We start from the raw sequence: 16,924 nt of genomic DNA, 5'->3' as shown, positions 1-16,924 counted from the left end.
AAAAACAAAAGAAGCTCTTTGGTAACAGATAAGTTTTTTGTTTAATCATGGCTAATAATTAAGGAATCCCTGTACTTTTATATTTGATTATAACTTTGTTCTAATTGCACATTGTTTGAGTTTGAACAGTTAGTATTTTCTTTTTGTACTTGAACAGAATCCTCTTTCTATTCGAGGCTGAAATATAAACTTTTAAAATTGTCTTATTTCTCAACAGTTTTTGTTGGACCATTTCTTTGTTAACTGTAAAAAGTGTAGTGATCTACTAGCTTATTTTGATGGTATTTGTGTCACCTGCAACGCAAGTGCAGTGTCCAGGCAATAACTTAGTATTTATTTTCCGATTTCAACCAAACTTGGTATATTACTTTGTACGAATGATGCCTCGGATGACTTTGATACGTTGGTCAAAATCTGTCAATATTTGCAAGAGTAACGTGATGTGATAACTTCACTTAGGAATATTTCAACTGTAAATAAAAAAAATTGTGATGTTTTAAACTGCTGTGCATGCCACACATCCATTTCCGTGGAATTCTTGTTCAGATTGTATCCTTTACTCTGAAAGTTAACGTCCACTGATGACACAAATGACACAAATGTATTTAAAACTAGAACATCCCTACAACTATTTCAGGCTGCATATGTATTTCTTGTTTGATGTTTTAAAATGTTGTAGAAATCTTAACAAAAGTATTTAAATTCAGTTCAGTCCAAAAAAAGAGACAAGAATTTAAATGGATTAGTGTCTAAACAAACAGGTTAGTAATTTTTTGTGACTATATGTACTAACAAACAAAAACCCAAGAAGTTTAGAGCTAATGGACACTGAATTAACACATATTAAAGCCAGACTTATATTCACTTGTTTTATTTCCTCATCTCTACCGATCTCACCTATATGTGACTCAGATGTCAGAGAAAATAAATGTTTCTTGTAAGCTGGTTGTGCCTAAATGGCAACTCCAGCTGGTCTCACTCCCAAGAGTAGTAAAATACATTGGTTGAATTTGAAATGCCTACTAATATCACAAGTGAATTTATAAACATGAAAATTTTAAAAACAAAATGTAATAATTCTGCAATCTTACTGTTTCTAAAAGAATTATAAATATACAAATAAGATATGCTTATACCTTGTATGAACACTTCAAGAAGATATATGTGACAAGTTGAGAGACTCCAATTTAAGCATGAACATATCTGTTTTGCTCTCCTAGACAATTTCCCATGAATGAATTGTGCTGTATGTATGAAAGAAATTAGATTTAGATCTCTATAAAAGCTCTGGCCAAATGAAAATAACTCATTTTCGAGTTAGTCGAGTAGTCGTGACACGGAAGTCTCTTCTGTAGACAAACCATAGATAGAACTAAAGTGTTCTCAGTGTTTTTCATTTTGAATGAAGGAACCTTCTCAAATTTTCCTGATTAAGTTTTTGTAGTTGATTTAAGGTTCACAAAACCCTGATTAGATTGTCGAATCCTTAGGGATCTGCCATATCGATGCGACAGTCGAAAAAAGCAGACTGATCGAGGAAGAAAATTAAATTAGGAAACTCAATTGATGAAGATCTCGAACATCAGATGGGTTTTTTTTACTGGATGAGAAGTACATTAAAATAGAATGTGTTTTTCTGATGTGCCTATTGACTGGCCGGATATATTGAGTAATTACTTCTCCTGATATTCGCTAATGTGTCCTGCTTTCAGTGTTATAGAATTACTTCTGTCCTTTGTATATCAGCTTGATGTTCCGCTCAGCATGCCATTTTTTTTCTTTCTAAAAAACAAAATCCATTGGGAAAAAAACTCCCTTAGACTTTATGAAGCAATTAAAAACATTTCCATATTTTGAGCTTTATATTTATATATGTTTTAGGTCACCTGTCGTCTGTCGTGTGTCGTCCGTCGTGTGTTCATAAACAATTTACATTTTCGACTTCTCAAAAACCGCTGAAGTAATTTCAATGAAATTTTGCACAAAACTTCTAAAGCATAAGGTCAATCAAAATTGTGAATTATATGACCCTCACCTCCTAGGGGGCTGTTGAAGGGGCCAAAAGGGGTAAAATTGACTAAAATTTCAAAAATCTTCTTCTCCACTCACGGATGTGGTAGAATCAAATACTCTTCATAGATAGAAAGGTCTTAAGGCCCTCTACAAAATTTGTGAATTATATGACCCTGGAGTCTCAGATTTCCCCTTGGGGAGGGGGTCAAGTTTACTACAGTTTACATAGGAAAAACACATTTATGAACTTTATTTGCTTATTTTTTTATAGGAAATTAGACAAACGTGGTTTGAATTTTTAGCCTGAGATAGCATTTTATCCTTATATCCATATTGGTCCTGGTTGACCCCCATGGGCCTTAGGGGCGGGGCCAAAAGGGGTCAAATAGGCTAAAACTTTAAAAAAAAACCTTCTTTTGAATTCACAGATTTGATAGAACCAGATACTCTTCATAGATTGGAAGGTATTAAGGCCCTTTACAAAATGTGTGAATTTCATAGCCCTGGGATCTCAGATTTTCCCTATTGGGAGGGAGTCAAATTTACTATAGTTTATATAGGAAAAACACATTTATGAACATTATTTGCTTAGTTTTATTAGGAAATGAGTCAAACTGGGTTAGAATTATAAGCCTGAAATAGCATTTTAACACCATATCCATATTGGTCCTGGTTGACCCCCAGGGACCAGAGGGGCAGGGCCAAAATGGGTCAAAATGGCTAAGATTTCAAAATTTATCTTCTAAATTCACAGGTTTGATGTAACCAAATAATCTTTATAGATTAAAAAGTGAAATTTATAAAATCACTGACACTGACTGACTTCTAGTTTGGTTTTGTTGTTTAACGTTGGCAATTAAAGAATTGGAATTTTAAGCATAAGGTTTAGTAACATAATACACTAACTATCAAAATGAAAAACAAAAAATAAAAATTCTAATACGAAAGTTCAACTTTAAAGTTTATTCTAGTTCTTAAATACTTTTTGCAGATTTAAACCAACTTAACAATGCTCTTTCTGTATCAGCACTCAGGTGACCATCAAGACCTCTTGGGCCTCTTGTTTTAAAAGAAAGTCAATGAGACTTTGAAAAAATGAAGTTTGTTGGAAATTTTAATCTGATTCCTTTGTGTTTGATCCAATGAATGACCTTGTTCACCAACATGCAGGGTCAACAGGATCCTTTGTAATGTATAGATAAGGAAATGTGAAGTGAGCTGAAACTGCTTGCTGATACCAAATGTTTTATTAACCCTTCATAATAAAATTGGATTATAAACAAATCCTCTGATATAAGTACAGCCCCACGTACTTCTGTGAGTACATGTTTCTTTCCACCACTAGCCCCTATGACATTACCGTGATGGTGACTATATATTTTGAATCTATAAATGGTTTTTCAGACAGTGCTTTACCGACATAACAATATATTTATTTCAGTTTGATGTTTTAGAGTCGGATACACTCATTATTAAGGCCAAGGTGACTGGTACTATTAGAAGTTATGTTTCTATGGTAAATTCACGACAACATATCCAGGTATACATATTTATCATGTGACAGCTAGATAGTGGTCTCGAAAAGCACAACACCTAATATACAACACATAATGATACAAAAAATATACATGAAGATAGTCAGAGAGTTACAATGAAATTCAAGGTTAAACTTTCAAAGTGTAACAACCAAAGCCATAGAATTACATCCTAACCTGAGGTCATTTCTGATATCTGAGGGTCAAAGTCATTGTTAATTTCTTTATTAAATTGGAAGGGCATACATTGTCACATTTCAATATCTCAAAAACAACTTTGGAGCAGTTAATAAATCACAAAAGTTTATGAACATATATTACTCTTTTAGGTGTGATTTCTAAAAACACATTGCTTCTTAATGCTGCAGAATTGATGTTAATCAAAGGCTCCTTTTATCTTCTTACTTTAGTAAAAATGGATGGATATCTGTTTGACCGTTGTAGAATAGTTAAAGAGGCTGTTAATGACATGTTAGCCGGCTGTTGTTAGGTGGAGGTACTGACATATATGGCACAGCATGTCATTGTCTTGTGCAATTGAATAAAAGCACTGGAATTTTCTAAGAAAAAGAATTAGATTGCTAGAAAAATTCAATGATTGACATTCAAAGTGATACTGTAAAGGTAAATCAAGCAGAAATACAAGGATCCATCTACTCCTTACCCACAATCATCCTGCTCAATATATTTGAATATTGGTGGTCATGCATGAGGAATTCTTCCAAACATTAAATTTTTTTTTATTTTAATTTGGACCTGCAAGTCTTAGTGATAAAATGACCAGTAAAGCAGATGTAAATGTACAATGAAGGTATCATGGTAATTATCAATCTTAGAATTGATCTTATAAGGTCATTGCAGGGCCAAAGGTCATGGTTACATTTGGTTATATCTGTCCTTCTTGCTGTTTAATTAATCTTGAACTCAAACTGAATTACGGTCATAAGACCAAAGGTCATGATCACACTTGGTTACCTGTGTCTGTTGCTGTTATAACTTAAGTTTAATGTCATTGGCCCAAGGTCAAGGTAACATTTGGTAACCTTTGTCATTGTTTCTGTTTAATTAATCTAGAGCTCAAACCAAAGGTCATTTAGATACATTTATCCTTGTTGCTGTTTAATTGAAGGTGAAGGTCAATGGCTTAAAGGTCATGGTAACAATTGCAGGTTACCTTTGTCCTTGTTGCTGTTTAATTAATCTAGAACTGAAGTTGAAGGTCGTTGGCCAAAATGTTATGGTTACATTTGGTAATTAATATTATTATTTTGTAATAATTGAATATGGCTGTATTTTCATGTCCATATACTCCTACCAAAGTTAACTAGTTCCTTGTTAAAATTAAATATGTAAAAATCAGAAACACCATTACCCAAAAACAATTATACACATTTCATCCTGAAACCTTTCTGTGTCTTAATTCATTGCATAGTAAGATAATTGGGCTATCATTTATATAATCCACTAAATAGACATAGAATTCCTAATCTTTGAGAAAAAGTAATTGTCACCATTCAATGGCGATTTAAGTTGTCGTTTATTGTCCTATCTTCAGCATCAGAAAGACCAACCATTGGAACCACGGCCGTCTCCTAACACCACACTGCCAGTTTTATGAAGATTATGTAGTATGTTTGATGAGAATCTTGATGTCAGAGCGATCTTATCATTTTTTCATGACAGATTAATGGGCTTGGCAGGAAATCTCCTCAGAATCTGGGATATTATTCGAGAATTTGTCCTATAATATCATGACAGACGTTGTCTTCTAAAGACGTAAACGGAAATACTGTCTCGGAATTGTTTGGGGAGCGAAGCTTCTCCATGGTCCCAATCAAAGCTTTTGAATATCCGCTTGTGAGGATGTTTGTTTCAACAGTCACATATCCAATGATATATATCGTGTATTTCTACAGTACATAAAACACATGGGGGTCTTATTCATTATACTGTTAGGAAGTAATGGTCACTCTCGTGATTAGCCTTGAGCCAATTGTTTTGAAACTGTTCATGACCTTCAAGGCCAAACAGCAATAGATTTCCTAGAATCATACATTATATATGAGGTAAATAATCCTCTTAATTGTGGTAAGCTTGTGGACAAAAGAATTAAAGAATTCCTCTGTTTTGTTTATTGGAAAGGATAACTATTTTTCTTATTCATAATGATGCAAAAACATGGTTAAAAAATTATTTAATCATAATTGTAGGCTAGAGTTCAATTTGTATGACCTTGAAGCTGGTGCTCTTTGAATTGGTTTTTTCTGCCATTTAGGTCATTACAGTCAGATATATTAAATCCCTTGGGATCTGCAAAGTTAGTACAAAACAGATAGGGTACTTGATAGAGTAATCAAATGCTACACTATACCCATGAGTTTGTTATCAGTTTGTTGCTGTATACCTCTCTTTTTCTTGCTTAATATTTTTCCTTTGCCTCTTTTTATTTTTACTTTTCAATTTCAAATCTTCTCATATTTTGTTGACATTTGAAATGCTTCAATATATTATACAATTGAGAAAAAAAATATATTGAAATTAAATTCTCTAAATTTTCTATCCATTTTTTCTCTGTGTTCAACTCTTATAATAACTCAATATATTGAAGCATAAAATCCAGCTGATTCCATCACGTGAAGTGATTTCACCTAAGTAGAGACAGTCAAGCTGGATTGAGTACTTAGAGCCTTTGATGAAGGAACTCTACACATTTTAATGTTGATAATATGATTTGCATCGCTAGTGCTGCACAGGATTTGTTTTTATCGATATTGCATATCTTCCACTCAAAGACAGTGATGGCCTAGACAAGAGGAACAATACAGACAGGGCCAATTGTCCTTCAAAACAAGCCGTGATCAGAGGAAAGATGTTTCACAAAATCGTTATATATATAACATTATTCAATTGTCTGCAAATGCGTTTTGTTCCAAGTAGGTCCAATAAGATTTGTAATTTATTGAACAACTTATGATAAAAACAACGTCTGTTTTTGCCAATCAAATAGAATTCAATGACATGGGTTGTTTCCATCTGTCAATATTCTTTTGTATGTGGCTTAATCGTGTGATTCAATTGAATCGATCATCTGTCTGTCACATTAGGAATTAAGTGTTTGAATCAAAAAGATTTCTCAATAATAAAGAGTATTATATTGTAGTGAAAGTAGAGAGGGCTTGAAGCTATAATACCAATCAAAGACACTGTAGGAAACTTTTTATTGAACATGTATGATTGGAGTTGGAAAATGAAAATCTATAGACCTGGATAAGTCCAATGACCCTGAGAATGTGTAGATATTGGCTGTGGTGGGTGAATGGTCAAGGTGATCTTCAGACACATTAGCACAGCTCTCAGTCTCGGAGTTAACCCTACTGGGGGAGTTACCAGGTGTGGATAGAGATTTTTCTCTAGGTACTCCAGCTTTACTCCACCGCCTGAACCTACATGTAGCACACCTTAATACTACGTTAAATGTTCATGTCTGCTACCTAGAATGTAACACTAAACAATTCTGTTGAATATTACCTGGTTGTGAAGATTCTAGTCCAGTACACTTAAATAACATGTGAAGTACTCTAAGTATTGATACTGACTTACTGGTACAATGTAAAACACTATTGGTCCACTGTTATTTCTATATTTCTGTTGTCAGGTGTAAAAACATTGATCTCAGTTGTCTCCCTTTTAGCATCAATGTTGTAACTGTTTAAAAAAAGAAAGATCTCTTAAGATGTTGTAGTCGTACTTACTATTTTAGTTGCTTAACAATATATCCTATTCATCTTATAATTGAAATGATATTTCAGAAATATTTAAAGATGCTCCACCGCCGACAAATAGTATTTTTTCCACTATCAAAAACAGGAGCAGACGATTAAGTATTTTTCTTAAGTTACAAAAACTACTTACTATACACCATTACCACCATTCGAAAGTTTGAGCTTCTAATTATATGTCAAGTTAAAAATATGAAAAATAATTAATTGCATCCCGAAAAAATTCCGAACGAACTATATCCTATATGGAATGAAGTACTGATTGCGCATGCACAAAAGGAAAAATGAAAATATATATATTATTTTTTGTGTTAATAAGACATACATACACACGATTGAACACCAAATATTGTTCAAATAATGAATATCGATCATCTTTAAATAACCGTTCACATTCAATCTATAAAACTTTTGAGGCTTAACAATCTTACATTTTAAAGGTATTTATATGTCAATGACAGAAATTCTATCAATACTTTGTGTGTGAGAGGTTGAAATATATCAAAACATGATGTCATCTGATCTGCAATATGTTTTATTGCCAATTAAACATGAAGCTGACTGCAAGATAACTCTTATATCATAAAGAGATTTATGCTCAGATTTAAAATGTTTTGAACAGTATTAATGATAAAGTAAGTCCCTAAAGGTCCTCTTTGATAAATATTTTGTAGAATGTACAACTATGTTCCAATTACAATCACATAATAACACATACAAATCAATTTCAGTATCTCAACAATTCTTGATATATTTTTGATCTGAATAAATTATTTAATATGTAAAAAAAATCAATGGACAATGACCATTTTGCACCAGATTTCTTTCAGGGCACTGAATCCTAAACATTTTCTTTGTTTTGAGATTTAGACATTATATAGAGATTAAAAATTTGTAGTGCTCTAGAAATCAATTTCTATATCCACAAATTTCCATTATGAAATTTTTAAAAAGTGAAAAATCAGTCAATATATTCAGTACTATAGGTGTTAAGTTAGATTATTCATGAGAAAGTTGAAATCGATGTTTGTGTTTAAATTTACAGACAGACTGCCTGACGATGCTCCCTTGAGATTTTACATGATTTCACCAAAATATTCGCAATACCAGTTTGACAGGAGCGCCACCTGGAAGTTCATATAGGCACAAACACTTCATTTTACTCAAATAACACAATTTGTATACAATTTTACAGTGTTTTTGTCATGATATACGTTACATACAGATGTCTACATCTTCTTTCACTACAAATTATCTTGGAATAGTGCTTTACTCATGGTCTCAGATTAACTTTACTGGATCATTTAGCCTTCAACTGAATCCTCGTCTCTTTAACATGTTCAATGGCGCCAGCAGGCTACATCAACACCTAAGGAAATAACTTAAACTCAAATTTATAGAAGACACAGTAAATGATATTGAAATTCAAATAAATCATTTATTTTGTATTTCAATTTTGGTAGTTCTGTACGTGTTTTATGGAATTTCTTGATCATATTTTATTTTTCAAAATTGAAATATAATGAATTCATAGTCTCCATTGATCTGATCGACCTACCTGCACCCTCTGACAGCTTCCCTAACATTGATTGAATATTTGGTGGAGGTGTGGGAGGGGGGCGCTACCACTTATTAAATTATTGGTTATTTTTCACAGGTCAGTACATTTTGTGATTTTCGTTTCAAAAGACTTCAATTTAACAAACCAAAATTTGGTGATTTTGCTACCCGTTTATACACAATTCACTCATCATTTCATGGATCAATTTTTCATGACCAATATGTAGATGTCTTGCGAAATTGTAAAAATATGATCCCCATGAAAATAATCATCTTAACAAATATTTCATTATTATTTTTTTGGCTTTACTAATCATGCTGCTCGATTGTAACAAATATTCACTTTACTCTAAAGATAAAACAAACTAGGTTTTAGTTTTACAGATACAGAGATAGTAATAAAACTTACTGAATGGATTTACATGTTAAGATTAATTAGATTATCGGTAGGAAGGATTTAAGGCTGATGATTATCAAGTTGTTGGTTCATGTGGTTTAAAGATACAATATCTGATATTTTGCTCTGGGTTACAATTTAACTGAATATTGTAGATTGTAAAAATTGTCTTCGTGTATAATGGATATAAATTTTATTGACTTGGACTTTCCTTTGATGTTTGAAGGTTTTTTCCCTCGATAAGGATGAATATATGTGCTTCCTATCTGGTTTTGCATTTTTCCTACTTTGTGTTATCATTTGGTCCCCGATGAGCACTTCCTTTGCGGCTGGGTTCGAGGCTATATGGTGTTTTATCGTTTGCCATCATGCTCTATGTTGTACATCTCTCGTGACTTGGGTTTGAGGCTATATATATGGCATCGGCCTGAGCATACTGCTTTATCCTGACATTTTGGACTGGTGTTAAGCATTATCCATCGTAGAAACCCCTGTGATATAGCGTGTTAATTAAGTTACCTAATATTTTTTCCATCTTTGCATATTACAGAGTTTTCTTTCTTGCAAATATTGTGACATTTTTACTTTTTGTGCAAAAAAATTATGTTGTTTTCTATGAAAAAAATGATGTAACAATCAAAAATCATATACGTAACAAGCAGTACTCACCTGCAAGAGCAGATAACTCAAGATAACTCAGATACAGTGTAACTTTCCGAAACCGAACCTTCTCAAAACCGATCACCTCTAGAAACCGAACATGGATGTCATGTACAAAAAAATTCCTCTTTATTAATAGTAAATAAAACTTCCCAAAACCGCTCCTTCCCAATACCGAATACCGGACCGATTTTGAGATCGGAATAGTCGAATGTAACTAAAATACACTTCTGAAAACCGGCCTTACCTGAGCAACACCGATAGCTTGCATTGAGGTCAGATCAACCGACCGTGAAATACACACCTACCTATATCCATAGTCGTCGCATGTCATGTCCTGGCGCATGTATACAGGTGTGAAAGCTATAGGTATATGTACACGGTAATTATACCAGTGATGGTGGTGTAATTATTTAATTATGTCAATTGTTTAGATATTTAACGAAGGTCTACCATGTGCACTGGCGGTTTGCTTACTGTAGGAAAACAAGCAGAGCTAGTAATAAAGAGAAAGTTTCGTATTAAATCTTGATAGTCTCAGGGGTTATTTATTTACATGTGAAATTGTCAGATAAGGTAAATAATCTGTATGAAGAAGTCGAAGCCATGCATTGCTTTAGACGATGACCATGTCATATAATGACCGGCATTGACTGATCATCGTGTAATTAGACCATATTTACTTAATTTGATTCTTGACGTAACCGGAAGCGATCGGCTGTATGTAAGTTAGTGCAGACGAGAACATCCCAAAGAATAATCATGCAACTAACTACGTTTATAAGCTGTAAAAAAGTCAAGATTGCTGTAATTTATTCCTTTTGAATGTATGATTCTCTCTTTTGTGATAACATTCACATTAACAATCAAAATCGGACGGTTATAACGAAAACTAGGCATACAGGCAGTACAGTATGGTATAGTGTAGAAAACAACTTCCGATCAATTTAATCCGGATCGTAATGATAGATATTCAGTTCACTTCTCCAAACCGAACCCTCTCTAAACCGGCCAAAATTCTATGCACCGACCATGATCGAATTCGGGAGGTTCCACTGTATTCAAATACAGAATACATGTAGGTCGATCAACATTGACCAAGTTTTCAAGTTTCACATTATAACCTGACAAGCCCTCCAACTGGTGCTGGGTCTTTAATTATGGTGTGACATTTTACAAATAGCTCTGCATGACCACTTCTTTGTCAGGATGACGGGTCAGTTGATAATGGTCAGTGTTTCCTTCACTTGTATTTACGTATCATACCATATAAGGCTGTCTTTCGTGAAAACTACTGCTTATAATCCAACTTGCTTTCACATGTAATTTTATTTCATGATTCTTGCAATTTATGAGGAAATTCCGATATTAAATCGACAACAAGTTTGTGGTATATCCCTCAAGCATGAAATTAAGATACAAAAATAAGTTGGGTTAAAACATTTATGTTGTGAGCTTCAAACAGCTTTGTCAGTTTTTTGACTATGTTTAATCCAATATTCAATAATTACTCTACTCAATAATTAGCCTACCATATAGGCTACTTATATATTTTTGTTATATTAATACGTACGTATTGATTCGCCCAATTAAAAGTCTCCTGGCAGTGCCTCTGAATATTGAATATAGATTAATCCAATTAAAGGTGATTAAATACTTAACATGATATACATTAATTAATATTGATATAACAATATAGCCCTTATTTGCAATATAACGTTTCATTTATTTCACTATAGCTATATTTAATATGACTAATAACCCACCAGTCTGAGCTCATTAATGTTGACTAATTAAGACAGTCAGACTATATAATTGATTCATCATGTCTTCAACATTTTTTGTCGGTCCCTAAAGCATTGCCGTATATCCCCATAGAGGGCAAGGTTATTACACGATGTCAAGTGTTTTCCTAATAGACTGTCCAGTCCTTAAGGAAGCTTACTGTCTCATCGATCAACTTAATCTCGGATAAGTCAGCAGAAAACTTCGAACATGTTAGGATCTGTCAGCAATGGAATTAGGATTCTTAATCACGCTCAGACTGGGTGTATAAAGTGTCTCAGACAGTGATGATTATCAGTTAATTATCAACTCATATACAGATATATATCTTTTGGGTCTTCAAACTTTCTGCATCCTCTGGACCTGCCCATGGGTTAGTGGTTAGTGTACATGTAATTTGTTTTTCCTTTTCTGTAATCATAAGTGCCACCATTAAAGTCAATAGAAAAAGGGATATCCTGAGAAAGAACTGTGCTGAGTTGTGCAGTACAACAGATCTTTTAATAATGTTAAGTGAGCTAAGTGAAATCAGAGCTATGAGCTGAAATCTAGCATGGCATTCATTGTTTAATGGAAGTTGCAGCATGAAGTTTTCTATGCGTGACAATGTATTAATATGATGCCGTTATGCCATACAGCTATTGACGTTAAATGTTTGCTGAATATGTCTGATAATTGTTCCCAGGCACGCTATATTTATCACTGTTATTTTCATTACCCACTTTCCATAAAGAACAATAAAATGTCTTTGGTAGTGAGCAGAGTATTGGGATTTATGAACCAATAGCTATGATTATGCAGCTATATGATATTTTTTATTAGATGTACTAAGTACTGATTTGAGACTCCGTACTCTGTTGTTTCTACATGAAATCCTCTTCATGGTTTTAGGGCAATAGTTGTCCTAGAACAGGACCATTTCATTAATCTGGCCACTTTTCAAGTGATGATAGTTAGCCTTGGGCAGATATACAAATATCTGAGGTGCTGTATCAGTTCATGAGGCAATATTTTTACTCCAAAGAATGTTTCGTTTTATAAATACCCATAACACAATTATATGGTTTGAAAAGCTATGCAAGGACAATTGTTTGTCAACGCAATCATTAAAAAGAAATCTGTCATATCAAAAGTGAAACAGATACATTTTAGCAGCTTAAAGAAATGACTAGAACATCAATTGTATTTGCTTTTTGAGGAAATGTCCAAAATGTCATCTTAAAGCAGTAGCTTAAAGAAATGACTGGGACACCAATTGTATTTGCCCTTTGAGGAAAGGACCAAAATGTCATCTTAAAGCAGTAGCTTAAAGAAATGACTGGGACACCAATTGTATTTGCCCTTTGAGGAAAGGACCAAAATGTCATCTTAAAGCAGTAGCTTAAAGAAATGACTGGGACACCAATTGTATTTGCCCTTTGAGGAAAGGACCAAAATGTCATCTTAAAGCAGTAGCTTAAAGAAATGACTGGGACACCAATTGTATTTGCCCTTTGAGGAAAGGACCAAAATGTCATCTTAAAGCAGTAGCTTAAAGAAATGACTGGGACATCAATTGTATTTGCCCTTTGAGGAAAGGACCAAAATGTCATTTTAAAAGCAGTAGCTTAAAGAAATGACTGGGACACCAATTGTATTTGCCCTTTGAGGAAAGGACCAAAATGTCATCTTAAAGCAGTAGCTTAAAGAAATGACTGGGACACCAATTGTATTTGCCCTTTGAGGAAAGGACCAAAATGTCATCTTAAAGCAGTAGCTTAAAGAAATGACTGGGACACCAATTGTATTTGCCCTTTGAGGAAAGGACCAAAATGTCATCTTAAAGCAGTAGCTTAAAGAAATGACTGGGACACCAATTGTATTTGCCCTTTGAGGAAAGGACCAAAATGTCATCTTAAAGCAGTAGCTTAAAGAAATGACTGGGACACCAATTGTATTTGCCTTTTGAGGAAAGGACCAAAATGTCATCTTAAAGCAGTAGCTTAAAGAAATGACTGGGACACCAATTGTATTTGCCCTTTGAGGAAAGGACCAAAATGTCATCTTAAAGCAGTAGCTTAAAGAAATGACTGGGACACCAATTGTATTTGCCCTTTGAGGAAAGGACCAAAATGTCATCTTAAAGCAGTAGCTTAAAGAAATGACTGGGACACCAATTGTATTTGCCCTTTGAGGAAAGGACCAAAATGTCATCTTAAAGCAGTAGCTTAAAGAAATGACTGGGACACCAATTGTATTTGCCCTTTGAGGAAAGGACCAAAATGTCATCTTAAAGCATAGCTTAAAGAAATGCCCTATTGACTGGGACAATGTCACCAATTGTATTGTGCCCTTTGAGGAAAGGACCAAAATGTCATCTTAAAGCAGTAGCTTAAAGAAATGACTGGGACACCAATTGTATTTGCCCTTTGAGGAAAGGACCAAAATGTCATCTAAAAAGTAGTATTTAATTATGGTGTAGATTAAAAAGCATGACTTTGACTGCATACCACGGGGATATTAACATGGTAGGTATTCATCAATTCTACAATCACACTCATCTTTGAACAGATCCCCATATTGATATTCTTGGTTTGTGTTTGGTCATTGTGGCTCTGCTGCAATTCTTGCTGGACACTTTGTTTGTTTGGTCAAATCATCACTTGACCAAAGTTTCACCCACTATTAGCTGATCTGTCTGTAAATTACAGATCATAACTCAAACAAATGGTTTTCAAATAGAGCATGTCAAGTTATAAATAAGCGATACATCACGTCTACTGTAGCTAAGTGGTCAGTCCTACAGACAAACAATGCTGACCATTCCACTGACCTCTACGTACCTCAATCCTGACCGCTTGTGAATGGGGCCCGATTGTTGTTTATGTGCTTGATTTGTGATGATGAAGACACTGTCGGAAATCTGATATTTACTACAGAATATTTGTATTCACAGAATATTGTATTTGTGATTTAGTATTAATACAACGGTTTGTGCCAAGGTTCAACAATCAGATGAATTGGCCTTCATCATTCTAATATTAGCCTGTCATTGTTGACTAAACAAAGGCCAATGTGGCTGGGGTCATCCAAAAGCATAATCTAGCTGTCGTTCATTCTCCAGACTATTTGGTATTTTTAGCCCACCATCATCAGATTGTGGGCTATTCAAATTAGTCCTTTTGTGATGTAGTCTGTCCATAAACAATTTTTGTAATCCCTATTTCTCAGAAAGTACTGGAGGGATCCTTCTCAAATTTTGATATATCCCGGCTCCTCTTGGTACTGATAGTTTTACATTTTGGGAATGATTGGACTACAAGATGAAGGGCAGACAGCCATCAATGATTATGACCTTTGAAGCAATGTTATGACTTTATCTGATAATACTGAAGGGATTTTTCTTTTTGTTGAATCCTCTTTTTGTGTCAGGTTTTGAAAATTGTATCTTAGGAGGAATTCCAAAAATAAGTAAAGGCCAACAAGCAGTCTTGACCGTCAAAGTTTTCTCAAAACTTCATACCACTATTTCTGAGAATACACTAAAAGTTTTCTTTCAAAATTAGTTTCAGATTTCGGATTTCAGATATTCTTTTGTAATGCCTATTACAATGTAGGATATTGGTTAGAAAACAACATGGTTAGCAATTGATCATTTTCAGTTCCCCAGTGTATATCATTAGGACTGTGGCATTGCAATGAAAGGCTTCAAAGTTTGTTACAATAAATGACCTTGACCCACTTGTCACAATGGATAAATATAACAGAAAGTAAAACTTTGTACTGAATGGTTATTTGTTTACATTGTTTTAACCCTTAGGCTGCTGCAATGGTTTGTATAGTAATGGCTCTCAGTGCTGCATTAATTTTGTAAAATCCAGGGAAATGATAACTTAATTATAAGTGATTATATCTTGAAAACTATTTGCATTATGTGAATAAAAGTTATATGAAAATTGTTTGTTATTGCCTGTAGTTTATATTGATGTTGTTTATTCCGCAAATATACTTCTCGTTAAGCATACAGGTAACAATACAGGTGACTAAAGGTAAAAATATTAGGTTGTATCAAATAATAACAAGAAAACTCAATTAAAATTATGAAATAAAACCAATTTAATAGAGAAACCTTAGTATTAAGAAGCATATGACTTCATTTGGTTATTAAGTCTTTGAAAAAATCCAGGTAAAAACTTCTAAAACTAATTAATATTCACAAACAAAATCTTGATAATTGTTCATGAAGGAAAGAAGCTAGTTTCCCGTTTAATTTCTGGTCTATCATCACATAGTGTATGCATTTTCATTATGCACCACATATTATCTCTATCTGAGACCAAGTTACCCTAAAAGTATTGTTATAGCTCAGGTGAGTCCAGGTAAGTCATTTTCAGTCAGGTGAAAGTTAATTAGACAATATAACTAGAAAACGATCCTAAACAATTTCTGAAAAATTGTTTTTCAAATGCATCATGACTTGACTAACAGTGGTGTAAATCACTTAATCTGGATAAAACCCATAGCCGTTATCAACGTAAAAGAAACACCTGCATCTCATAAAACGTAATCCCAGTGTCATTTTTCGTTCATGTTTTCTTTCAACATGCCGGTCATTGACGGTAAACTCCGTGTAGATAATATAAACTAATTTGTGTGTGACAACTATATTTTCTATATTGTAATCATCCAAAAATGCTTTTAAAAGCAACTAGCTTACATTTATTCATGTTATGCATTAATTTCAACTCGCCTGTGAAAGTCAATCTTGTCGTCTGTCAACACGGCAGCCGGCCGCGTGGGGGGCTGCCTCATGTTCTGTGTTGGCATCGGGCACACACTTATTTATAGGAGAAATTGAATTAAGTTTGCCTTCTATTGGATCCCAATCTAAAGTATCTGACCCTTCAAATTTACTTTCAACTTCTGATACATCGCTAGCAAAGAACTGTTGTACACGTTCTTCATCACTTCGATCTATCGGAGCGGCCATTTTGACGAGTCAGTATACCATTCGAATTCTTCCACACCTGTGGTTATTTTTAGGGTATAATCCCGAGAATATCGAATGTAATTACACTAGAACCAATCGGAAGCATTCTACTTTCATTTTCAGTCATAATTTTAGCAACAGGAGGGAGATTTGACGATCGGACCGCCGGTTGAAAACTCGGAGTCAAAAAACGTCTTTTTATGCGTGTAGCACTGAGGGCCATTAA

The 16,924-nt window shown here is 34.0% G+C and overlaps 1 protein-coding gene across 1 annotated transcript in view; it reads right to left on the bottom strand.

Moving 5' to 3' along the window:
* Nucleotides 1-16,698, bottom strand: part of LOC138328610 (perilipin-4-like) — a 70,600-nt gene extending 53,902 nt beyond the window's left edge. The window contains exon 1 of the mRNA XM_069275485.1: nucleotides 16,623-16,698. Within this exon, the coding sequence (XP_069131586.1) occupies nucleotides 16,623-16,698 (76 nt within the window). The remainder of the gene's footprint in view (nucleotides 1-16,622) is intronic.
* Between the last annotated feature and the right edge of the window lie 226 nt (nucleotides 16,699-16,924).

Source organism: Argopecten irradians, chromosome 1, assembly GCF_041381155.1.
Source record: "Argopecten irradians isolate NY chromosome 1, Ai_NY, whole genome shotgun sequence".
NCBI classification, from domain to species: domain Eukaryota; kingdom Metazoa; phylum Mollusca; class Bivalvia; order Pectinida; family Pectinidae; genus Argopecten; species Argopecten irradians.
The sequence above is the reverse complement of the archived record's forward strand: the minus strand, read 5'-3'. Positions and strand labels throughout refer to the sequence as shown.